The following is a 24,705-nucleotide window of genomic DNA, read 5'->3' as shown; positions in this document are numbered from 1 at the left end:
CACACTCATCGATACCATACAAAATCACAAAATACCGAATGATAAATTTTTATTTTATTGCTTTAATGATCTTTTTCTCTACTTAAATATGTATATTTCTTAGTATGAATTCAAGACTTAATCTGCAATCACGTATCAATTACTTTTCCTAAGAAAGGAAAAAGAAAATAAAGAGAGAGAAAGAGAGAGAGAGAGAGAGAGAGAGAGAGAAAGGAAAAAAGAAATATTAAAAAATTGATCCGATCTCAATTCTACCCCAAAGTGTTCATCCTTCACGTGGAAATTTTTTTTTACCAACTCTATGTGTAACGTGTTTTCTAGCCTGTTTGGAGCTTTCAAAAGATCTAAACGATTTCATGGTTACTTATTAATGCCTGTACTACGATATCCAATAGCTTTCGAAGTGAAATATTTGAAAATTTGTTAAAAAAGAGTCGAAGTTGAAGTAAATAATTAAAATCGTCGACTAGCAATCTCCCGTCACAACAATACATACTAATAAAGCAGCCACCACGCCATCGATACGAACTCAAAATAAAATTATCGTCAGCTCATTACGAGGCATTACGAGGAATTCCCTAATTCCTACTAATAAAGGAGACCTCATCCTATCGTCAGAAATTCGTTATCTCTCAACGGACGACAGACACCAATATTCTAGCGTACTGTTCCCGCGATTCCTGAACGTCGATCAAAGGCCGAAAGATCCAGCGATTATTACGACTGGCCGCCTATAATTAAACATACCCGTGATTGGATTTGGCGGTATGGGCGACGATAAATTACGATTCCCCGGCAAATGTCACGGATCCCCGAGGATTCCCGGGGACGAGGGGAACGCGACGAGCCCGAGGACAGTGGCTTCGCAATATCATCGGGCTACCGTCTGGCTGGCCTTTTGCAAACGAGGTCGAAGGTCATGTCTTCGAGACATAATCGTCCATAGAGAGCGGAGTCAACATAGGACCGTGGATTCTCGAGCACGCGACCATTTTTACAATTAGCAGCGAAATTTATTATAATTGAGAGTTAAATCGATCTTAAAGTGGTGTCGATACGCTTCCGGTTTTGGTTCCTTATTGGAAGGAAGTTGGAAGAGTGCGGAGATTATCGCAGAGGATTATGGCGACGTTCTATCTTTTGGACATCCTTGGAATTTCGTTGCTGTTGCACTTGAGTTTTAGTATATTGCTACTGGTCATTTTGGTGCCTTTTATGCTACTCGTTTATCCCGGTAATTATTCTCGAAGAAGATTCATCCGATCGTGATCGACAATTCATTTTTTCACAGTGTAAATTGTTCATTCTGAATTTTTTGTCGTTTTGTTACATTGGCAAAAGGTTAAAAGATATTTGTAGTTGCCTTTTTTTTACGATAATCACAAAAATTATACAAGCACAGGTGCTAGATGCCAGAATGTTGAACATTCCTTCTGTTAGAGAATATTTATACAACAACAAATCTTGTTGTTGTTGCAATAGATATTCCAATAAATAATATTCATAATTATTTACGTAATATATATGTTCGATATAAATAACATGTTTGTACATTCTCAATATTCTTTCCGTTCTTCTTGTTGTTATTTCCTTCCTATCGAATCAAATGTTATATTCTTTTTGTAATATAATCTTTTTTGGATCTATCTAGATTTTGAAAGAAAGCGTCACTTATGTAAATGATACGACAGATGAAATTTATAGGAAAATTAACGCGTTGCTATAAACGTATGTGTTAGTGATGTTTTAGTTACGAAGATGATTCGTAACGAGCCGAAAACTCGATGCTGCGTGCTATATCAATTTGCATTTAACGAGATGAATCACACGTTTCGTCGATATCGTTGTTACCTCGAATCTATATTTCGTTAAAATTATTTCTATTACATTCCTATCTATTAATCACAATTTTCCTTGCCGTATATCGAGTTAATTACCATTATATAATGCACTTTTTGATCGATAGGAAACGACTCGTATTTTTGTGTGTTTGTTTTCGGTCACAGATATCGGTTCAACGAAATATTACAAAATTGTAAACATAAGTAGAGAAGTAATTACGCAGACAATTTGTTTCAAGTTAAGTAACGGCTGTCATGCGGATAATCAAACTCAAGATTGGTTAAAAAAACGAAGAAAAATTCTATCTTAATGGAATATTTCTTCTGAAAGACTCAATTATTTTAATGGAATGACGCGTTTCATCAAAAATATTATTCGTAGAATATTTAACGAAAAATAAAAAAGTTCTTGATAATACATTGATTATAGAATTATGTAAGATTATATAAATTTCATGTCATTGAAATTTTTATATCGAGCATAGAAACTTTTAAATTTCGTTTTATATCCATACGAATTATTTTCACGGTAGTAATAACATTATCCAAGAATTAGTCTCACGGATAAAAATTGAAAGCAGTTACGATAAATCGAAGAAGCTAGTTAGATTACACACGTGTTTCGAATCATAGCGATCTTTTGCACGAGATGGCATTTTTAAAAACCGATTGCTTATTTTATAAATACATCGAGATGTTGTAAGAGGCGATTATCGCAATCTCATTTTCGTAAGAAAAATATTTTTACTTTTTTTCAAGTGTTAAAATGGTTAAGAAAGGGTTGGATACGTTTCGTAAAATGGAAATATCCAAACGTGGTCGTGGTGGAAGAGAACAACATTCGAACAATCCTGGATCAATTTCGAAATCACGTAGGTACACAAAATTGGACGATTTAATTTCTTTAATTTCAACGTTATCAATTTACATCGCTTTGCCTCTTAAATTTAGGGGATTTGTACTTTGCTGATTCAAAGTCGCTCGATCGCAGAAGGTATTCGCGGCCACTTGGTACATCTCGCTACATCCAGAAGGTTTCTTCGAGCAGGATTATCTACGAGATGGGGTCTTTACGTATGGAAGGATCTTGATTATTTCTCCGTGGATAATCACTTGTTAAATTCACCGTGTTCCTTCAGAGGTCGACCCATCACAGAGTTCAACATTCAGGTCGGTTTCATAAATCCAATCTTCCGCACTCTGTTTTAGATCGTGTTTGATTATTTTTAAAGTACCTTTGTCTTTCACGTTTCTATACTTTTTATACTCTTTAAAAGCATTTTTGTTTTATACTCTCTTCGTACTTTTCTATATTGTACGCTCTTTGGTAAAATCTATGTCTCTGTGTGTCTGTTATTATATTTAATCATCTGTTATTGAATTTAATCATCAAGCGATATCAACATATAAAAGGAACAACAGAAATGGACCCGTCACGTTTTTCCCGTGTGCTCTTCAATCGAATGGAAACCTCGAATAAGAGTCTAAAGCGCATTTAGCGAATTTTGCGAAAAAGCGGTTTTTAAGTCAATTTCTATATGTAGACTGTGGATGTTTATGCACTTGCAGCAAATTTTAACGTCTAAAACTACACACGATACAAAATATTCAAAGCGAAATTATTTATTATAATATTTACAAGATAAATTTCCATAAACATCCGTAGTCTATCTTTAAGTTTCAAACACTTCTTGCATCGAACATTACATCACCTTCTGACAAAATATCTGCAACCTGTGTGCACTAAAACGATCGACAGAGACTAAAGCGCCGTACTTTACTGTAATTCGACTTCAACCGAAACGTGATATAGAGTTGTATTCGATGTTCCCGTTCAATTATTACTTGTCTGCGCTTTTCAGCTTATTAGCCCCCATTATTTACGCTCTAAACCGCACATTCGAAGGCAAACAAGTCCGTAATATAACTATTTGCAGCAGATTCATGCATTTTAGGACTATGTGAGCGATCTCACGTCGAAATTCTTTCCATTCGGACAACCACCGTGGCAGGTGCACGTAATAAACTGTCTTCTTCGTGGGGAGGAGTACCAAATCTGTCTGGTGAGGGTTCATCATCTGCTCCTTCAACAAGAGCATCTAGCGTTGGCCGACTTCCTTCCATTGAGATATTCTACCGACAGTTGGGCGTGTCAGGAAGCCGATTCCCCTTTCACGAATCTTTACTCAGAGCCATCGGCACTTCCAAAACTTTATCAGAAACTCACGGAGAGCTTCAGTAATTATTGGAACGAATTTTTATACAATAACGATCCAAACGAGAGACCAGAAATCCTAAAGAAGCAGATTGGTATTTTTCAATGCTTGAAAATCGCTGTCATCGTTTTAGTTTCTTCGGTGAAAGAGATGACAAGGTACGGTACAATGTTTTTGGATTGTTTGTTGATTTTTATGGGGTTTTTTGGTTTTCGATAAGTTGAGTCGGTTAAAGAGTACGATATACGCTCGTGAAAAGAACTAATAATGAAATTATGCATTGTATCGGAGACGATGATTCGGTCGATCGACGTTATTTAATCCTCTTAATGACGTACGCTTCTTAGATATTTAGTTCTTTCTTTTTATTTCTACTTGAAATTAATTTTCATATTACTATGTAACGTTTTTATGCTCTTTAAATCGAATTTTTAGAATATTCTCTTCTACGTAGCTTTTTGTATAGACGGTATTTTGAAACGTTTGCCTCTCTTTAAATGGCTATTTAAAGTCATTTTAGTATCAAGGTCAATGTATAACGTCGTTTACTAAGAAAAATCAGCCCTTTGTCTTTCATAAATATACAAAGTTTACCCGTAAGACTCTATAATTTATAAAAGTAAATTAAATATCTAAAAAAAACTTTTAAACGATGTAAAAAATATCAAATTTCTCAAATTCGACATCAATCTCCTTTATTTCATTCCAGACAGTACAGGAAAGGAGAGGGACCCAGATTTTTCGACATTCTGTCTATCTTACAGCGAGAAGCCAGTAAACGAAACGTCGGTCATACCGTCTTTCTACACGCTCTACTAAAATCTTTGAACCCTCTGCAATTCTTCTGCGATGCCACTCTATGGTGTTGGTATCTAGCAGTCGTTATAACTTTGAAAACGCCGATATTACTTATCCGAGAGTTACAAGCTTTGAAATCACGTCACAAACATTATCATTCGGATACTCTGACTTCTATGTTATGGTGCTACGTTCCTTTGATATATCAAGCCACCATGGAAATGGTTTCAATCGCGTGGATCGCTATAAAGGCGCCGAAGACAATTTTCGAAGAATTATTTCTGAAGCATCCGCAAGCCAATCGACTTCAAATTACGTCTCCTTGCGGACGAAAAGTAGTTGCTTGGTCAGAGGAGATCAAACTCGATGTTCTTCGAAAAATCTCGTCTATGACAGGAGCGACAGAGGCGGAAGTTTTGTTAGCCGCTACGGTAGATTCTCTTAAGGAATACTTTCGCCATTCTGGCGTTAGAATACCGGACGATGTGCTCGCCACTGGCAAATTCGTCGAACAGAGGGCCATATTTCTGCGGAATCACCGAGCTAGAGGCATTTTGTGTCTTGCGCTTCCTACAAAGACTCCGCTATTCGAAGATGATCTGGTGGAAATCTTACAGGTTTGCATGGTTATTAAGTTAATTATCAAAGTTGATCTTTACGCACGGTATTTGCCACGATTATGTTTAGATCATTCGTGTCTCGAACAATTTTGTTAAGTTAAATATTTCAGTTAGTCGAAAAAGTCCTTTGAGTGCGATTATAATTGAAGTTATTTGGTCGGTGATTCGAGTTGATTGGCAATTTCTATTATTGATGAATTTTCGAAGCATAGGTTTTTGGGGGGAATGACGAACGATATTATTTTAATAATTATTTTGAAATTTTACCGTAGTGAATGATAATTTGTTAATACGTCTTGGTTTCAAGTATACTCTAATTTTAACTGAAAATAATAGGAAGGATAACAATAACGCAAATAACGGATCGATAATGTTAAGGAAATTTTAAGATATCTAACCATTTTCCCATTTTCCTAAGTATCTAATCGCAATGTATCTAATTACGTAACCTGGAATAATCTCGATTAAAATCGGCGAAGTTCTTAACATCGTAGTAGCATAACTGTTGATGAATGAATCATCGCTATTATACCAATTTTTTAAAATAGCAGAATAGGATAAAATCAACGTGAAACTCACGAGACGAAAACAAACTATGTAACAACGATACGCCCTCGCGTTTGACCCAATTTTCCCGATTTAGCAATCTATTATGCTCGTTATCTTGGACAATAATACCAACGTTAGCATTCCCTTTAAATTATTATTCTGCGCTATAATGGCCCATCATGTTTTAAGAAGAGATCTAGCAGTTTCTATCACATATTTGTTTTAACTTATCATCCGTTTAGATTATTCGCTATAACTGATCGTAAGTATCGGGACAGCTACTGATATTTAGTATAAATCGAATTCTATTCATTGCTTTTAGTTTCTGGTAATGCAAATTAAATAAAGTAGACGTAAATAAAGCAGAATTTTTCGATAAATATAACCGGTAGGTATCCTAATATTTATGTCCGCTATATAACTATAACCAGTAATAATTCCTAATTTAATAGTAATGTAAACGACGAAGTACGTGCTTATTTCAGGTTATTCAGAAAAATGTGCGCGAGGCAAGAGCAAAGCAAAGTGCAATGTACGCCATAACGGCAGCTGAAGAGTCTTGCGGATTGATTTCCTCCTGTTTGCCGTCGTTACTGCTCAAAGTGATGTTAAATCAGTTAACGAGAAGGTATTCCCTCTCCTTGACACATGTCAACGGAGATGTGCCCGTAGAAGGCGTCGACGCGATGATGTATTGGCGACCCCCTCAAGGCAACTGCAGTAAGTTGCTCCTTTTTAACATGTTTCGTGCAAAAGTCAAGCATTTATTTCTCCTCTCTACAGCGTATAGAAAGAGCTTCAGAATATATGCATATTCTCGACGATTTCATTTTCTTCTATATTTATTTTACGTGAACAGGGTATCGAAGATTATTTCTAACTTCTTCTGATAACTATCTACCGTGAATCATCGATAAACCGCGGATTTTTATACATTTAGAGAAAATTTCAAGCTGTCCAGAATGCGAATAACATACAAAAATGTATAAAACATTCAAAACGTAGTAATACTGTCTCGGTTTCACTTTTTCGATTATATTCATAAAAATATGAATTTCCACGAATATCCGTAGTCTAGTTATCGATGATCTATGTAGATGCACCGTCATTTATACTTTTCTCCTCTTCTTTTTATGGTTCACCAAATATTCTCAATACGCATCCACTTTTAGCGGATCGTTTGTTTTCAGTGCTCGTTAATAAGGGTTGTATGTCGTTCTTCTAGATATGTCGATAACCCTACACAGGTATGGAAGCGGTGTGCGGCTAGGTGTGATGGGCGACGCGTTAATTGGTCCTGAACACGCCGTTATCACGAGGACTTTCCCGAAAAGCATGGAGAATCTTGCGAACGTAGTTGGAGTTCCTAGAATTCCCAGCAGAAACTCGACTCCGAGTCCAGTTAATCCGAGCACTTCACCGGGACATTAAAAATGTACGAAGGCTATGTAGAATAGGTGAGACTCTCGTTGATATCTGAATCAGGTAGTTTTTTCTTTTTTATCTAGGTTTTAGCACGTTTTTGACAACATGTGTTTGAAAATTTTACTTATTTTCTTCTTTAAGATCTATCGAAAGAAAGGCTCTAATCATTTTTCATAGAAATACGGCGTAAGAAATTTCGACCAACTTGATTTTGACTACTCTTAACCTTCCGTATGGTTTACTCCGTATGCGTTTGAATCGCGAGTATCGGATTAGATTTTGGGCATATTTTATTTTCTAGCCGCCGCGCAGAGATGCGATCGGTTAAGCCGTGATCATACAGAAAGCGGCAAAAGGAGCAATGGCACAACTAATGCCAATTTTGCTGCTTATAGTTTACCACTCTGTATGATCACGCTCTTACATTGATTCGTACAGTTAAGAGCTTCGTGGGACAAATGTTCGTAAAACCGAATTTTCAAAACCGTGACCCACATTTTCGGGTTTAGCGACCTAAAATACCACCGAAAAGACACATTCAGATCAAAAATTTTGCAATTCGGTTACTATACCTTACGCGGAAGAAAGATACGACAAACGCAAAGACATATAGAAAAATATTTCCGTATAATAAATTTAGTATTATTATGTAACATATACGTATTTTTACGTGTTTCGAAGCATTTCTTATATTTTATACTTTTTTTTCTATTTAACTAAACATAATATTGCAAATAACTTTAATTCTAGTTGGGTAATATTATGTTACCGATAATTCCATTTCTACTTTTTATCTCTTTCATACGTATTTTTTTACTCTCTTTTACTTTACAATTTTGTATATTATAAAATAATTAAATTCGCTTATCACGCGTGCCTGACATTATCAGTGGTAAATATGAACGATTTTTTAGGTCACATGTTTGTCTCCTGAGAAGATAATTCCTCGTTTTTTTTCTCGGAAATCGTGCGAAACTCCGAATTTGAAATTGAAAGTGAAATTGAACTGGATACCGGACCTTTAGAGGAGGACTTGTATGTAGAATTTATTAACCCTGTCGAATAATATTTATAACTATTTACGATTGTCATATATTTAAAAGAAAAAAATTTCCATTTTTTTTTTGGAAAGAGATAAGCAAGAAATAACGAAAAAGATTGTGCCGGTGATATTTGTTACTTTTTTATAAATTTGTGATGCAACGCTATTTCTGTCTCCGTCCTTTTTGATATTATCTTTTTTTTCAGCCACATTCGAATAAGTAAAAATAATCTGTTTCTTTCAACATATTGTAAGTATATATATTTATACAAATATACACATTCGTATCTAATTTATACATACACTTTCAGCAATTTATATTTTGCGGCAATGCATAACGCATTATAAAGATTAAGAAATTAAATCTTCTTCTTATTACTTGTTACAATGGTTAATAGTTTTTAAGTATTATACGTTACAACTGTTACGGTCGACAGAAAATATTTCGTTTTTTTAACAAAACATTTCTTTCCACGAATCACAACTTCCGTTTTAGCTTGACTTTGTATAAACAGTTCAACGTTAGGGAAGTTAATTTGACAATTTGATTGCCATCTTTGAGTAGTATCTAAAATCAATCGAGTATTTAAAAAGTTGTCAATTTTGATGAAAATTAATTATAAAAGGGAGCCTTATCATTTTACTTAACGAAATTATGTTATTTAACGAGAAGAGTGTCATAATTTCAAAACTGTTTAACACTACACTTAGATTACCCCAATTAATAGTAAGCAACATAACTAAGCAATATTTGGCTAAAAAATAATATATATCAAAGCTAAAAAATTATTATCTAAATTTTAAAAGGAAATAAATTTTTCCATCGCTAGTTAGACTATTAATTATTTCCTGTTTAAAAATTTCTATTTCACACCAATGTGTTTCGAAAAATTTACTTCTTCTAATTGTGCCATTTGTTGACAAACTCACGATATAACCGTAATTGATATAACGATATAACCATAAATGACGAACCATAATTCTATTAGTTTTCGAAAATAAATTATTAAAGCTTCTGCATGAGTCAAATTGTAAGTCATATGTATGCAACAGGGCGCATACTATAGTAGCTCATTGTCAGTGCACATGTACAAATATTAGCGATGATACGTTATACATTGTATATGTACATACGTATACCTTATAAAAAACGTAACACATTGTATACAACATTAAAGTGGCACGTAATTCGTAGTTAAAAATTAAAATTGAATAACTCTTTCTTATGTTATGATATAGCACTATAGAATGATGTAATATTATTATAGTTACTTACTAATATTCTTTATTCCCTCTCTTTTTCATATCCAATGGACGTTGTCGCCCATTTTCTCCATATAACTTGCGCTTCTATCTATAGGTTTCAGTGCAAACAACGGTAATCATGATAACACCAACTATCATCGTCACTTTTTACTACTATTACTGAATCGCTAATTAACAAATTACAAGTACTATCACTAATAAAAGTAAAATAATTTGATAACAATAACATTCTATCGTTATAAACTATATAATATAGAATATAAAAAAGTTGTATAAAGTGAAATTAATCGATGCTAAATGTAATAATTTTAAAAGGTTACATTTCTCACTGTTGCGGTCAAAACCATTCTGTTTTTTTTTAAATCATATTAGCCCTTCGTGGATGTCTTAAAAGAGATGCTATTGGTTGTCTTTGTGATGAAAAATGTTTCACGATTAGTTAATGAATTCCGTAGAGGTGGTATTTTCTAACAATAACACAGTATCACTTTGTGGGGTTGGTAGAAAATTTAAGACGTTGCTTTCATCGTTACTCCGTGCCACAAGTTGTATGTGTGTGACTCGAGAGAAGGATACCCAACCGCGCGAAATTCAACCTAACTGGACGCGTATAATCGAAGGAAGACCCGTTTCTATGAGGACAGTAAGACAATGAACTGTATTTCGACCTCTACCCCTGCTTGATCCAAACGCGCGCTACAACAAATGAACAATAGTGGGAACTGAAAACTTTGTTAAACTCCGTGTCCACTTCGAAAAGATATATGTATAATTTATTGTATAAGATAATGTATAATTTTACGCAATTTCAAATCTACTTTCAAGAAACTCCTGGTAAAGTTTACATTTATTATCACACTTGACACTGTTACGCTATGTAGTATTAAATATAACATTGTTGCAAACAGTATCAAAACTCTCATTGATTATTGAGCATAAAACGCGATAGCGGGATAATATGGACATCAATTGACTTATATCTTTAGAATATAAATATTTGATGTTATCTTGTACCTTTGTGTACACGAAACAAGGCGCTACTAGCGTCCCAATGAACGCTAGAGAACAGAAGCAGAAACTAACACTTTACGACTCTCAGTTCAATCCGAGGGAAAGCCTTGACAATTTATTTTGTAAGGACGATATACTTAAAGCGTATTCTCCTTTTCAAATTTCTTTTTCTCAAGAGATACAGAATAAATGACATAGAAATCCGAAAATGAAGTTAACACATCATTAAGAAATTGTGACATAATTATTTATAAGCACAATCTTTTTTAAGAACGAGATTTTTTAATAACATTCGTTATAATGTAATGGAAACAATTAATTGGTGATATTTCTGTTAAACTTCTAATAACAGGGTGCCTATTTAAGCAAAAATATAAGTATGTACATATTGAAACAGCAGATTTATGTAAAATTGCAGTCATTATAGTTACGTATCCTTACGTCTCTACCATGATATCGATTGATTAAATATTTCTAAAAGCTATACAGACATTTCTAAAAATCGAATAAGTTTTTTTGGATTTATTTTTTTTTTTATTTTTTAATTGAAATATGTCATTACGGTGTATAATATGGTAACATTGCGCTTCAAAAATCTTCGTTAATATAGTTAAATGCCGAATACTTATTAACTAGAGAATACATTTGCTAATTTCACAATTTTTCTAACCTTTACCTGACAACGGTTGCGATCACAGTTGGGACGTTTCGTTACAACGATGCGAAAAATTATTGTGCATCGTTTTAATTAGCATGGCAGACTTGATTTCTCAATTTGTTATCTATATTTGACGTTATAAGGCAGAAGTTTAGAAGTGTATCAATCTGATGGTATTCGTAGCAAATTTAAAGAAAATCCAATCAACATGTTCTTTAGATATCATTCATACCGTTATACCCTATCATGCGCTCGAACCATGTCCTCGAAGGGAAGAGGGTGAACGCTTTCTAGACGAACGCGAGACCTCGAGATGATTAGGCCACGAACGATACTCCAGGTGATCTTCCAGGCAATCGATCAGACCATCATATGTCGCTAACGTACTAATGACCCCTCGGAGGTAACCTGATTTATGACACGCATGGCCATTGATAACACGATAGGCATGGAAAATAGAAAAGATTGTTAGAATTGTTGAAAGAAATCGTTCTAAATGCTAAAGTCTCTACTAAAAAATAGCCTCTTGTGTCCGGAAGCAGGCGTCATAAAATTACCTACGAAAGACCTCACGTTTTTGTTCCTTCGGACACGCAAGATTTTTTTGTCGTTAACACCTTTATAAGTGTATAAATTCAGTTAAGTTTGCCACTTCCTTGTCCAGAAATATTCAAATTGAATTACCAAATAGTATATATTTGTATGTTAGTACATGTTTTTCTAGTAATACACGTACATAGAAATTTTGTAAATATTTATCAAAGCAAGTTTCTTTTAATTACGAGCACCTTTTTTTATCGTTTTATTTGTTTTTAAGAAAGAATTTTGTCTTTAGTAAAATTATTGGCGAATTAATTTTTTTAAAGAAAAACAAATAATATGTATTTTATAGCTTTGTACTGTTGGAACAACAGCGAATAATATATACCAATTGCATATCGATATTCGTTTACATCACTTATGGATATCTACATTTACGCAAGCGACACGCATCGCACATATTAACCGAAGGATAAATTGCAATTTAAAAGATAAGGATGCATTTGTTTTTCAATCGAATAAATCAAATTCTAATAAATCCACCAAATAATTAAATAGTGAATTATGTTTGCCGCATGATAAAAATATGTTATGATACATTCATTGTTTCTTTGTATCTTTGCTAATTCTTCACATATTATGATTTCTTCAGTGAATTTCAAATACAATTAACTATATTTCACTGCAATTTAAATAACTTCAAGTTATTAACATATATACATTTTACGGTTTATTTTATAAATATTACGGATCAATAAGTATTATTATTATCACTGTATATAAAGTACATCCATTTGATAAATAGAAATTTGATGATAAAATCATTATTAAAGAAAAATTAATGCAACAATTAATATTTTCCTTTTCTCGACGATTAAAATAACAGTAAATTATCAATCAACAATTCCATCGCTTGTCTTTGTTGAAAGTAAGAGTTGAGTCGATTAATAATAAATTCAAGCTATACTATCTCTCTCACGCTCCATTTCGATGGGTCCTTTGCCCCAAATCTTCCGATTTTTTGTATACGGAATGAGGCCTACCAGAAACCCAGAAATAACAATCCATCCACCAGCCAAACAAAAAGACAAGTCCCACGAATCCGTTACGTCAAATATCCAACCAGCCAGTGGTGGACCAAGAAGATTTCCTATACCTTGACAAAGTAAACTAAGGCCGTAGGCAGTGGTGAATCTCTCTAGAGGTATCAACTCTACCAATATAACAGGAGTAAAGCTAAAGCTACTCGCAAAAAAGAGACCGAACGCTGCCGAGGTGACCATCAGCAGATTATAATAAGGAGTTAACGTTGACATTAAAATCGTTGCCACGCCGCAAGCAACCAGACACCAAGTGTAGGTTTTACTAACATTCATCCAAGGTTGATCTCCTGCCCATCCAAGACCAATCTGAAAACAATATAAAGTAACTACATTGTAGAGTAGCTAATAAAATAGTTAGATCGATATCTCTGCAGATAAAATGAATCATACCATTCCAATCGTATTAGTAATGCCGATAATGCTAAGGAGATTCGCAGCATCAGACTCGATGTAACTGTTTCTGGTAAGATGCTCGGCAAGATAAAAGTAAGGCACAATAAACCAAGTGAACAACAAGATCGTTGACAGTGAGAGGAATAAAAAGTGCAGTTCCAGGAACATTGAAAAGTCCATCATACCTTTCAATAAGTCTACTAATTCGCTGTACCATTTCTGGAAATGAAAGATTACAATAGGTGTTATATTACAGGCTATGACAATAGTAAAACTAATTATTATTATTATTATTATTATTTATTTCGATTTTTATCTTACCTCTTCGTTTTCTTTGGCTAATGTAGTCATACTATTCCTATAAATATCAGGACAACTACTGGCCCTTAATCTGTATTTGTGCAAATTAAGAGCAGCACCACGATACATGACCGAGTTCCTGTGAACTCTAATATCTTTAAAATGGTGAGTATTGGTATTAAATTGTCTTCTTAACCACGGGAGAGAATCCGTTCTGACGACTCCACAACTAAGATCCGCTATGCGTTGTTTAGAAATCGATTTTGATTTTCGTCCTTCGCTCATCTAAAAGATTATATGATAATGTAAAAAGAAATAAAATTTGTTGTTGCTTTTTGTTTTCACTATAACAGACAAAATTAAATGGTTTTACTTACTGTATACTCAAGTTCTTTGATCAAGAGAGGATTAGCTTCTTCTGATTCTTTTTTAGATATTTTTTTCGTTATGTGATTCTTTATGGTGTTGCATGCAGATCCCGAGTGAACATTATTCGTTGTATGCGAATTGTCATGTTTTGATTCGTCAGGCGCTTGTTTGATCCTTTCAATTAAAACGGATAATATTACTATAATTCGTTATTAATCTTTCGTTATATCTTTTACTCGTGACGATATCGGAAGACATTAAATATGACAGAGAGACAAAAAAATGAAATAAAAATAGCAGTACATATCGATTAAATTTGAAACCTCATAGACATTGTGACGACACTCTTATTGCCGACTTCTCCAGTGGAATCTTGTAGCATTTTATCCGAATAACTTCTACATGATAGAAGGTTGGGATAGTTCTCCAAAATGACTTTATACAGTCTCGGGTTACTGGAAAGCGATTCTAATACTTCCACGGGCACCTGCAATACTCGAAAGTACAAATTTTCTTTTTAATTAATTTTTTAATCTTTGTGTTTTTATCTATACGAAGCGCAACTCTGTCTTCTAATCGTATTTATTAAAAATTCCTAATGTACTATATATTAATTTATATTTATTTATCAAATTACCAATGTAAGAAATAAAAATTCATTTCTACTGCTTCAATGTCAGTGGTATTTCATTTGAATATTAGAAAAAGAATATTAAAAAACAAAGAATTTCATTATTATTCATCGCGGAATCCCTCGCAGTGCAATTGTAGGATTCTTTTCATTCCGTATTTATCCAGGTCAGCTTCTCACCTTTTCATTGTGTTTGACGAAAGTAGGTAGATTAACCACGCTTCTAAATCTAATATCCCCGTTCGCCGTCTGTGAACCCTCCGTGGTGGCGCTAAGAAGCTGTAACAAATACTCCGGCGTATGTCCGCTCTTCAGCATCCTTCTCAATTCCTCGATTCCAGGAAACTCGTCTGCAGGGCTGACACTGGATCTATCGTATTCGGACTTGGTCGTCGACTTCTTCGGGGTTGCACCGTTCTGCTTTTCCTGTTCCAAGATCCACCATTCAGGGTCGCGCATTACCGTACCACAAACGATCATGTTGAAGAAGGTGCCTGCCAGCAGCAAGCAAGTGCCTCTCCAGCCATATTCCTCGATGAAATACGTGGTCATGGGTGCGTACAAAAAGGTACCGATCCCTGTGCCACAGGCACCCAATCCTACAGCTAGGGTTCGCTTCTTATCGAACCAATACGCGATGCTCACGACCGCAGTGACGTAACACAAACCCAAACCTAGACCAGCGATGACTCCAAAAGTCAAATACATTACCTCGATGGAATTGCTAAAAGAGCTCAACACGAAGCCTATTCCTGAGATCAGGCCACCTACGATGGTCATGCTCCTACATCCGTAACGATCTACTAAGGCCGACATTATAGGACCGGACAAAAGTGGTACAGCCATAAAAAGAGAACCTATCCAGGCTGTTTTCGATTTAGACGCACCGAATTCTTTAAGGAATTCGATGTACAAAAGGCCGAAACTGAAGGACACTCCATCGGCTATCATGGAGATGACCAAAGAAGCCAATACGACTACCCAACCCCATCCACCATCTGGCACTTTAGGTTTCCTTTCTCCCTTGTTGGCTAATTCGTCCTCTAAAGTGCTATCGGAATCGATAGAATCCCTTGTGTCGTCTCTGTAGCCAGGATTAGGGGTGATTATTGGCCTTGTCTCCGAATATCTGCGATTGTTGGATCTCCCGTTGTCTTGGAATGGGCGCAACTCGTTGGGTAACGGGCTTGTTATTATTAACTCGATTTTATTGACAGGGTTAGGTACTGTCGTAAGGTTCGGCGAGGCCAGGAAACTATTGTCAACAAGAGTAGGTGGTGCTCTGTCCTCCGTGCAGTCTGTTCCAGGACTCAGTAGGTCGATCTTGTCTTCTATATCGTCGGTCAAACTTAGATCCTTGCTTTTGCCAATTTCCGGAGATGTCGTTAAGAAAGTGTCCTTATCGGGTGACAACGATTCCACGCTTCGATCGATGGTATGAGCTGGTGTAGACTGAAGAAGTCTTTCGTCCGCCAAACTACTGAGGTCTTCGGTGTTCCCAGAATCTGGATCGATCTCTGAATATTTCGTAGACGAGGCGACGCTTTGGGAACGAGACAAATCGATCGTATTGTGCGTTTCTGGATCTGGCGTGCCGCACGGTGTGCTTGGAAATATCGTTGGACTGCCATTTTGCCAGCCAACGATGGGCGCCTTTCTCGGCAGACGATAATTCGAATTTGTTTGATCTCTCTGATAGCTGTTCGATCGTGGATAATAATTTGGATCTCTTGTGGTTAGTCCGTCTCTTTTGATCAAGTTCGTCGAGCCGTTGTTGCGAATATCGTTATTGTTGTTCCAATTGCAGGCAGATCTGTGGGGTACCTGTTGCACGTTGAGTTGATTTGTTGGCTTTAATAGCAGGTTCTCGTTACGATCGGTCATCGTTGTTATTCTAAATGTAGGTACTGGCCGAGTGGATCCAACGACGGGGCCAGCCCTTCAGCCTCTGGATCTCGCTCGGGAAAGATCGTTCACGCCCCTCACCTACCATAAGGACTTTCCGGTCGATCTTGGAAAAGTCACTAAACGTCGGTCGCCTCAGCATGCACGCTCCGTCTTCTTGCTTCTCCTGTGAAAAGATCTGCTTTCAATAATATAGTAAAAGGATACTGCTTTGTAATCATAAATTATGATATTCTTGGTTATGCTATCGAATAATTATTACAAATTTAAATCAGTATAGTTAAATAATGTTTGTACAAAGATAAACCACCGAATAGTTATTAATTGATTAATTAATTTTTATCCGTAGATCATTTCTCCGAGAGGTATTTTATCGTTTTATGATAAAATACATGAAAGTTTCTCTTTCAAATAAAGTTTTGGAATATTCGTTCTAAATTAATTAATAAATAAATGATCATATTTTCAATTATTATAAAGCATAAAAGACTACATTTTCTTATTTCCAAAAAGATACAAGCCGTTTACATATAAGTTATAAGCGTATCCTATTTTACGTGCGTTCTTACGTTACGTAGCAACTTGTAAGTTTTTTAAAAGCTGCAAAAATGCGAAACTTTGTTTATTCTTTTAAAAAGTATTGTATTCTTTGTATCATAAAATATGGGTAACAATTACGTCAGAATTATAAACACACCGTAGTGAATAAAATATGCCAAGATATAAGATGAGCGTTAAAAGGAAACATCAAAGTGTAGAATTATAAAATAAATCAAACATTCCTCATTAACGTGTAGTAAGAAGGCACAGGAGTAAAAAAATAGTGGCATAAAACAAGGAAATTCTAATAAAAGCGGGGAAAAAATAAAAGTGAAGTAATTAGCAACGATGATAAAAAAGTAAGAGCTGTTTACTCACCATTGAGGTAATGTAAGATGATATATAGGCGTGCATGCGTGTCTCGGTACAGGAATGTGCATACGACACTGAACGGTGTGAGCAAGTATAAAGAAATCGATAGAAAAAGAGATGGACCATATTTGCGATCAACCATTAATTGATTAAATGATTAAGTTAACTAATTATATATGCTAAAACAAGCAAAGCGTGCGTGTTCAATTAGAGAATTCACGGAAGCTGGGAAAAGAAAACAATTAGTAGTCAGTGTGAAAGCAGAAAAAATAAATTTCTGAAACAAGATAAAAGGAATTAGAATAATAATTATTGAATATCTTTCAGCGAAGTATTACATCTACTACATGCATGATTCCAGATATATATTAATGTTACCTTAAACTGCAATGTTAATAAAAATAAGAAGTATATCTAAAAAAACACACATTTTATGTAAGATCGATACTTAAATATCATTAACTATTAATGGCAAAAATTGTTAATACACGTAAATTAAATTTTTCCATTATACGTTCTGCCTAATTAAATGACTTCTTCGCTTTTAACACGCAAATATAAATGGAACAGTCTCAGTCTATATCAACGACTCATCACTTCTATATACACTTTCCTATTCTATTTCATTTTCCATATCCCACGGTTTAAATGCATTCTCCGATTAAGAAGAATATTTGTGCCCTGTAATCGCAAGTTTCTTCTCTTGCGCTCTTATCTCATTCCTCTAAAGAAACAATGGGGAAACGACGTATGTACGATTAGAGGGCATTCGTGCGAGGCGTCCTCTATTATTTAATCGCTCTTCTTTCTTGGAAATAAAATCTCTTTTTCAAATGCCGTGTGGACATATATGAAATCATTGAATAGCGATATTCATCGGTGTCTTATTGTTGGAACTATAAACCCACTTAAGCCCATACACACTGCTTCCTCGGTTGCTTTTAAGGTTCCATACAATAAAAAAAAGACGATGACTCATAAGATAAGTAACAGATATTTCACTGCGAATATTAATTATTATTGCAACTGCGTTAAAAAAAGAGAAGGAGGAAGAAGGATAGTTTCAACATATAGGATGATTCTAAAGTCTTAGTACAATTAAAAAAGACACGATTGCCTATGTAAAAATGAGTTAAAAATATAGAATACGATAGTTTCATATGTCGTAAAAAACGATTTTAGAAATTTGTCCTTTTTATCTTATATTTTCGACTTATTTTCATAGGAGAAATCATGTGTTCTTTCCGACTGCACCATAATTTTGGAATAATTCTGTATACTTACACTGCAATATACATATATCATCGTACATATAATATAACGTTATGCATAGCGTATTATCTAAATATATTAAGTACCAGTACGTTATATTATTTATTATATCGAACGTACATTATATAACACATCGTGTACATTTTGTTCGTACAGCCCTGGCTGTATTTAAGTCCTCATATATCTATATTTCTATCCTGCTTTATATTGACTCTTGAAACGTAATTACTTTGATCACTGACCAATTTTACGACCTCGCTAAATCATGATCCTACATTACGATTCATAAGCTTAATTTGACTAACACGTAGGAGCATTATCCTAAAACGCTCTATCAATTATCACCTATATAAATACGTGAAGGTTGACTTCAGTAATGAATCATCTGTTTAAGCAGGTTTAACCTTAACTTTGGCAGGCTTCAACTATACGTAATTCATTTTTCCACCTAATTCGCATCTTTTGCAGTATCTTGTTAAATTGTAATTCGTTCGAAGATGACAAAAGTGCGGAGAAAACCGAGACGCCCTCTACCAAAAAGCTAAAGTAATATATCCGGTGGATGGAGACGGTACAATAATAACACGCAGTTTCGTAACTATCGATTCGAAAGATAACTTTCAGAAATTATATTCTTTGTTTCCTCAAGTTTAAATATTTCTTTTATAATAATAATTATTGTTTTCTATAACAATAATAACAATAATTGTAACGGTAAATTATATTACGATTTATATTATTAATTATAAAAATAATAATAATTATTACTATTTACCAGACTATTATTACTATGCATTATTACGCATTTATGGGAAATTCAAAGATACTAGTATAGTACTCGTTGTGATATTTAGTTGGAAAAACATATTTCACCTAGGATTCCATTGCTTTATATTTATAAAAATATAAATTTGCACTAACATTCGCGGTTTGGTAGTATTTATATCCAACTATTTATGCAAAGAATTTTTCTAGTTGAGTTTCACATTCTCTTTTGGCAAATTCTGATAGAATTATTCGAAGAGAATTATGTCACTGGGTTAGTAGGTAAAGCTAGTAGTACTAGCAAGTTCTTATAATCGAGAAGCGACCATCGAACGTGAACTCAAGCACATGATTTATAGGTTTACGAAAGAATCGATACAATTCCAGGTTATTTTAGATACATTTACCCTTTTCGTTCTTCCTTCTATAGTACTTTCCATTAACGTATGAGCCTTGAAGTTCTAACGCAAACTCAATAAATTCTTTCTATTTGTAACACTTTTATTTCAACGATAACTATAACAGATATATTTTATATTACCACGACTTAATTTAAACTTCATTTCGGTATTAAAGTATGTCATGGTTGATGCGAGAAATCGTGCGTACTAACAAAGATTTTTTCATATTTTCATATTTTTAGTAAACTTTAAAGATTATTTTAAAGTTTATTTGTAGAAAAACATAATTGGGTCGAATATGATTCAAGGGATCTGATAGAGTTAAACAAAACTAGCATAAAACCATTCTAAATTATTATAATTACTCCTACAAACTAACGATATCGATCGAGGGTTAATTTTGATAATTACGAAATAATTAACGTGACGCCACAATTTTAATATCATTATCGGAAATGAAATTTTGCAAATTTTTGTCTGCCCGATATCGAGGACCTCCTTGCCCTCCGGTGATTTACTATACGCACGATATGGGTTATTTTATTTCCAAAACACCCAGAAACAGCCACAACCATATAACAACAGAAATAAAGTAGTATCTGATGACACAGATCAGTCCTGTACGTGTAATCTCTCAAGTAATTCTACTTGAACTCTATATTTCATTCAACAAAGCGACGAGCGATGGCAAATATTTAAAGAGATAATAAGATCTTTCGAAACTGCAAAGAATGAGATCTATCGATATCGAAAAATATCTTTTTTTGTAATCACAAGAAGTTTCTGTTAATATTTTAACATGGAAACGTAAAAAACGTATAAAAAATTTTTCTCGGTATCGTTGTTAGGTTCTCCTAATTTATTAATGTTTTTATTTAAATAGTATAGAATTTCATGCAAAGTTTCAGACGATCGATTGTTCTTTTGACTCCGCGCGAGCCTTCACCTGCAAGGTGTGGCCGCAGCTTTAAGGTTATCTTATCAGAAAGGAAATCTAAGACTGATATTATTAGACAGCACGCGACGGATCCTTAATCGCCTCTGTTCTTGTTCATAATTGCTACTGGACTGTTTTCGTATACTTGCAACGCAAAATTAGGGCAAATGTAAGGTATTGCTTCTTGCATTTCCTCGTTACTTTATTCTGAAAAATGTGAATAAAAGATAAGAAAAATAAATCGTTAGATATTCTAAATATCAAAAACCCTTAAATATCTATAGAAATGTATAAACGATGTTTATACATTTTTAGAAGATAACAAATTTTTTGATCTTTTTTCCTTGAAGAAAGAAATATTTGATTTCCTATTCCCTAAGAATAATATCGTTACTTCTTTTCATATATATTTATCACGCAAGATGTTCAAATAGATCGCAAAATACTAAAAGTAAAATAATATCGCCAAAAACAAAAATGTTTACGAATGCAATACGTATTGGATATTATATTGTTTAGCTCAAGGAATAACTCAACTTTCTTCTGGCATTAAGAAGATTAGGTCACGAGAATATACGTATATGTATATATATATATATATATATATATATATATGTATTTTTGCAGGAATACGAGTACGCACAGGATGATTCAGGAGCGCCAAAGGTGGGTGATCGGGGGGTGTCACCATGACAACCGCCATGGTCGATTCCAACGTCTACCATCCGTCAGAAGAAAATAAACAAGCGGGATCATGCACTGTTGCGATTCATTTGCCACTTAAAATCAATAGCGTTGAATATCGATGATAATTCATGACTTCTCGTGCACGCGAAGCCTGATCGATTTGCTCGATTTTTAGTCATCCACGTTACATTAGATCGTTAATCGCTGAACGAGCAAACTCTAAGATACAACATTATCGTTCCATAAATATCATAATGTTAATATTTACGTTATTAATCTGTTATTATCATACTCGCGTTGCAACACTTCCTAAGTATTGTTTTTTGTTATTGGCGAATAAACATAGTTAACTGAAAAAGTTGGCGTTTTACGTAAAGTGTTTGATATCGATTTGAAGATTACCCATCACAGATTTTGATATTTGATGCTTCGGATATTAAAATCACGTTAATGGTAGGATAAAATTTCATTATAATATATCTTTTCCTATTACGAAAGTGATACAACAAGGAGAGAGGGAGAGTTAAAGTTACAATTAACCTTTTCGTATGTTATTATTTTAATATTGTTTTATTATTGATATTAGATAAGAAATAGATAGCTATTGTTTATGGTGATTGTAATGATACTGAAATTTTATTATTATAAATAATATTAAAATGAAACTCGTAGAGAACAAAATTTATAGAAAATCTCTAATAAATCGTTAGAATTAAATTCGTAATCAGTAATTACTTGATACATTTGCACACATTTTTTCACAAATAAAAAGCAATTATCAATGTAAAGGGAGTTTAATATCATTTACATAAATATATATTAAAGGACACAAAAATAAATTAGAGTTTCATCATATATTTGTGAAACGATTGGTCATTAGATTTCACGAGGGAAAAAAAAGTTAAGATATTGAAACGAGGAAGATTTATCGAGGTGAATAATTATTTATAAGAGTTCTACGTCATATGTATTATTCAGATATGCAGATCAGTACCATTCCGGTTTAATTATCTTGAATGCATTGGTGAAAGCAACATTAAGCTATCGCGCGCAGCACGCGAATGTCAATGTCTGTTATTGTTGGTAGGTTACTTTTATGACGTAATTTTAGCTTAACATGCAGATTGTTAGAAACATAAACGCTTACATAACTATATGACACCCCAGGGTCCAGATTTTCACTTGTAAACCTGCCAAAAGGACACTGACCTTAGACTTACATATGGTTCTCACTTCACTAATTCTTTTTCTAAATCTTTCAAATTTTTACATAATAAAATACCTACATACTAAATTAATTAATCTACTGTCGACAAAAACAATGTTTGGAATGTTGATCGATGGTCGTAAATAACCTAAAGTATACACGTCTCTGGAAGTTATAGATTTTCGGTACATATGTATATATAACATAACCTGTTCGCATTAAGCTCATAATACGACTTTCAGGCTAGTATATATGTATCTGCGATGTAAACATAATATAGATCACATTTTCAATACTTATTGAGAAATATAATTTTGTCTTCATGGAACAAGTGAATATTTAGCGTTATGAAATCGATATTATCGTATAATGGTTAAAAGTAACGTGACATTTTACCTAATATAAGGAAAATGTAGGTCAAAGAAATGAAATTCTAACCAGTGGCTCAAGCTAAGAATAAGAAAAATGATATGTAATGCTAAGCAAAGCTTATTTTCTCCTTATCTAAATATTTTCTGACAGAAAAATTCGCCTCTTGTCGAAAACAAAAATAAAGAACAATGCCCCTACTGATAACATAAAGAAATTAAATGATATCCGATCGTTCAATTTACAAATGCCTGTCAATTAAGTTTGACATATCGAAGGAATGCTTTTGTTAAAGAGTGCGTATTTTAATGTAATAAATATTATTTTTTATTTTTATTATAATTATGGTATTGCTTTCACAAAGCATTTCAAATAATTTTTAATAAAAGTTTTACATGCTAATAATAATTTTAAGAAGTAAAATACAGCTATATTATACAATAAAATTTTTTAATTAGATGTGATAGATTCTTTTATCTTAAGTCAATGGTAATTCAGAAATTTTCGCGAACAATGAAAATTCGAGAGACACTTAACACATCGATTTTAGCAAAATCAAAAAGTCCTTCAATTTTATCGTCTTTACAACTTGTTTCGTTCTTATTAGAAATCTTAATTCGATTATATATTAACAAAAGAATATTACAAATTTTGCAAACGTGATAGTAGAAAAAATTATGGATTCGATAATATTGGTATTTATAATATTGATATTTTTTAACTAATATTGGTCGATATAGAGCATTCGGATTTCAATTTTTGCCTTCTTCAAGCTACATATTCTTAAAGACGTGTCCTCATGCATATTTCATGTAAATCAATAAAAAATGATTAAATGAACAAATAAAAATTAAACAAACATTATGACGTCTGTGTGCTTTTATAGAATGAAAAGAAAATTGTCAACTAGTAACTTAGACATAGCGAAATGTAATTTTGTTTCTCGTTTTATAGTTAAGTGTACTTGTTTTGTAGTTTTGTTACTTTGTTTTTCGTCCATACATTTGCTACTTTGATATTAATAATATATAAAGGTATCTAACAACAGAAATTCGTGCATGTATGTATAACAATTTTCCAACTGTCAACTCACCCACGAGAAGTCTTCCTAGTTTTTCGGTGTTTTCGCGGTGTTTTCGATTCTTCTGAAAACGAGCTGTCAGAAAATCGTCGAATTCACTAGAAGATTTACCGATTAAAGATCCACTCGTATAATTTTTCTCGCTCGATACTCGATACGTTCTATCGTGCTCTGATGTCACCAAAATGCGAATCTTTTCTTTATCGCATGTGCATAACCACTTCCAGTGAACGCGCCCCGAGTACTGAAACAGAGGTGAACGCTGCTGCGTATTCGTCCGTCATTGAAACGATTCCGAGTACACCTGTGACTAAAAGAGGGCGCAAGTCAGTTCTTGCGTTCTTGTTCTAGCCACTTGCGCGTAATATCGCAATCCATCTATTAAATTTAAAATAATAATAATGATA

General features: G+C 33.8%; 2 protein-coding genes across 7 annotated transcripts; one reads left to right on the top strand and one right to left on the bottom strand.

The window, feature by feature from the left end:
- Positions 1-248: 248 nt before the first annotated feature.
- Positions 249-22,031, top strand: LOC126916619 (uncharacterized). 4 transcript variants are annotated; one of them, XR_007710670.1, is made up of 9 exons: positions 252-1,234; positions 2,601-2,713; positions 2,793-3,011; positions 3,797-4,215; positions 4,767-5,472; positions 6,510-6,744; positions 7,250-7,481; positions 8,364-8,484; positions 8,698-11,005. XR_007710670.1 is itself a non-coding variant. In XM_050722604.1 (8 exons), the coding sequence occupies exons 1-7, from the start codon at positions 1,123-1,125 to the stop codon at positions 7,453-7,455; spliced, it is 2,010 nt and encodes a 669-aa protein (XP_050578561.1). In that variant the 5' UTR covers positions 249-1,122; the 3' UTR covers positions 7,456-7,459; positions 8,364-8,657. The 4 variants fall into 4 exon arrangements, 3 of the variants coding, with proteins under 3 accessions (XP_050578561.1, XP_050578570.1, XP_050578549.1); XM_050722604.1 differs by lacking the exon at positions 8,698-11,005 and having other exon boundaries at positions 249-1,234; positions 7,250-7,459; positions 8,364-8,657; XM_050722613.1 differs by lacking the exons at positions 8,364-8,484; positions 8,698-11,005 and adding an exon at positions 21,582-22,031 and having other exon boundaries at positions 250-1,234.
- On the bottom strand, positions 11,276-24,611 carry LOC126916542 (uncharacterized). Of its 3 annotated transcripts, XM_050722469.1 has the most exons (8): positions 24,311-24,611; positions 22,789-22,831; positions 14,943-16,833; positions 14,455-14,618; positions 14,140-14,305; positions 13,784-14,047; positions 13,460-13,681; positions 11,276-13,375 (listed from the first exon to the last, which is right to left on the bottom strand). In XM_050722469.1, the coding sequence occupies exons 3-8, from the start codon at positions 16,644-16,646 to the stop codon at positions 12,923-12,925; spliced, it is 2,973 nt and encodes a 990-aa protein (XP_050578426.1). In that variant the 5' UTR covers positions 16,647-16,833; positions 22,789-22,831; positions 24,311-24,611; the 3' UTR covers positions 11,276-12,922. The 3 variants fall into 3 exon arrangements, with proteins under 3 accessions (XP_050578426.1, XP_050578435.1, XP_050578417.1); XM_050722478.1 differs by lacking the exon at positions 22,789-22,831 and having other exon boundaries at positions 14,943-16,845; XM_050722460.1 differs by lacking the exon at positions 22,789-22,831.
- Between the last annotated feature and the right edge of the window lie 94 nt (positions 24,612-24,705).

This window comes from Bombus affinis, chromosome 1 (genome assembly GCF_024516045.1).
Source record: "Bombus affinis isolate iyBomAffi1 chromosome 1, iyBomAffi1.2, whole genome shotgun sequence".
Taxonomy (NCBI): Eukaryota; Metazoa; Arthropoda; class Insecta; order Hymenoptera; family Apidae; genus Bombus; species Bombus affinis.
Note: the sequence above shows the minus strand (reverse complement) of the source record. Positions and strands in the feature narration are given on the sequence as shown.

Bases quoted from the DNA above. Each gene is read 5' to 3' on its own strand.
- LOC126916619 (XM_050722613.1), top strand. From the start codon at position 1,123: ATGGCGACGTTCTATCTTTTGGACATCCTTGGAATTTCGTTGCTGTTG. The intron at 1,235-2,600 runs GTAATTATTCTC...CTTTTTTTCAAG, and splicing joins TATGCTACTCGTTTATCCCG to TGTTAAAATGGTTAAGAAAG. The intron at 4,216-4,766 runs GTACGGTACAAT...ATTTCATTCCAG, and splicing joins TCGGTGAAAGAGATGACAAG to ACAGTACAGGAAAGGAGAGG.
- LOC126916542 (XM_050722469.1), bottom strand. From the start codon at position 16,646: ATGACCGATCGTAACGAGAACCTGCTATTAAAGCCAACAAATCAACTC. The intron at 14,619-14,942 runs GTGAGAAGCTGA...CGAGTATTGCAG, and splicing joins TCGTCAAACACAATGAAAAG to GTGCCCGTGGAAGTATTAGA. The intron at 14,048-14,139 runs GTAAGTAAAACC...ATAATCTTTTAG, and splicing joins TCAAAGAACTTGAGTATACA to ATGAGCGAAGGACGAAAATC.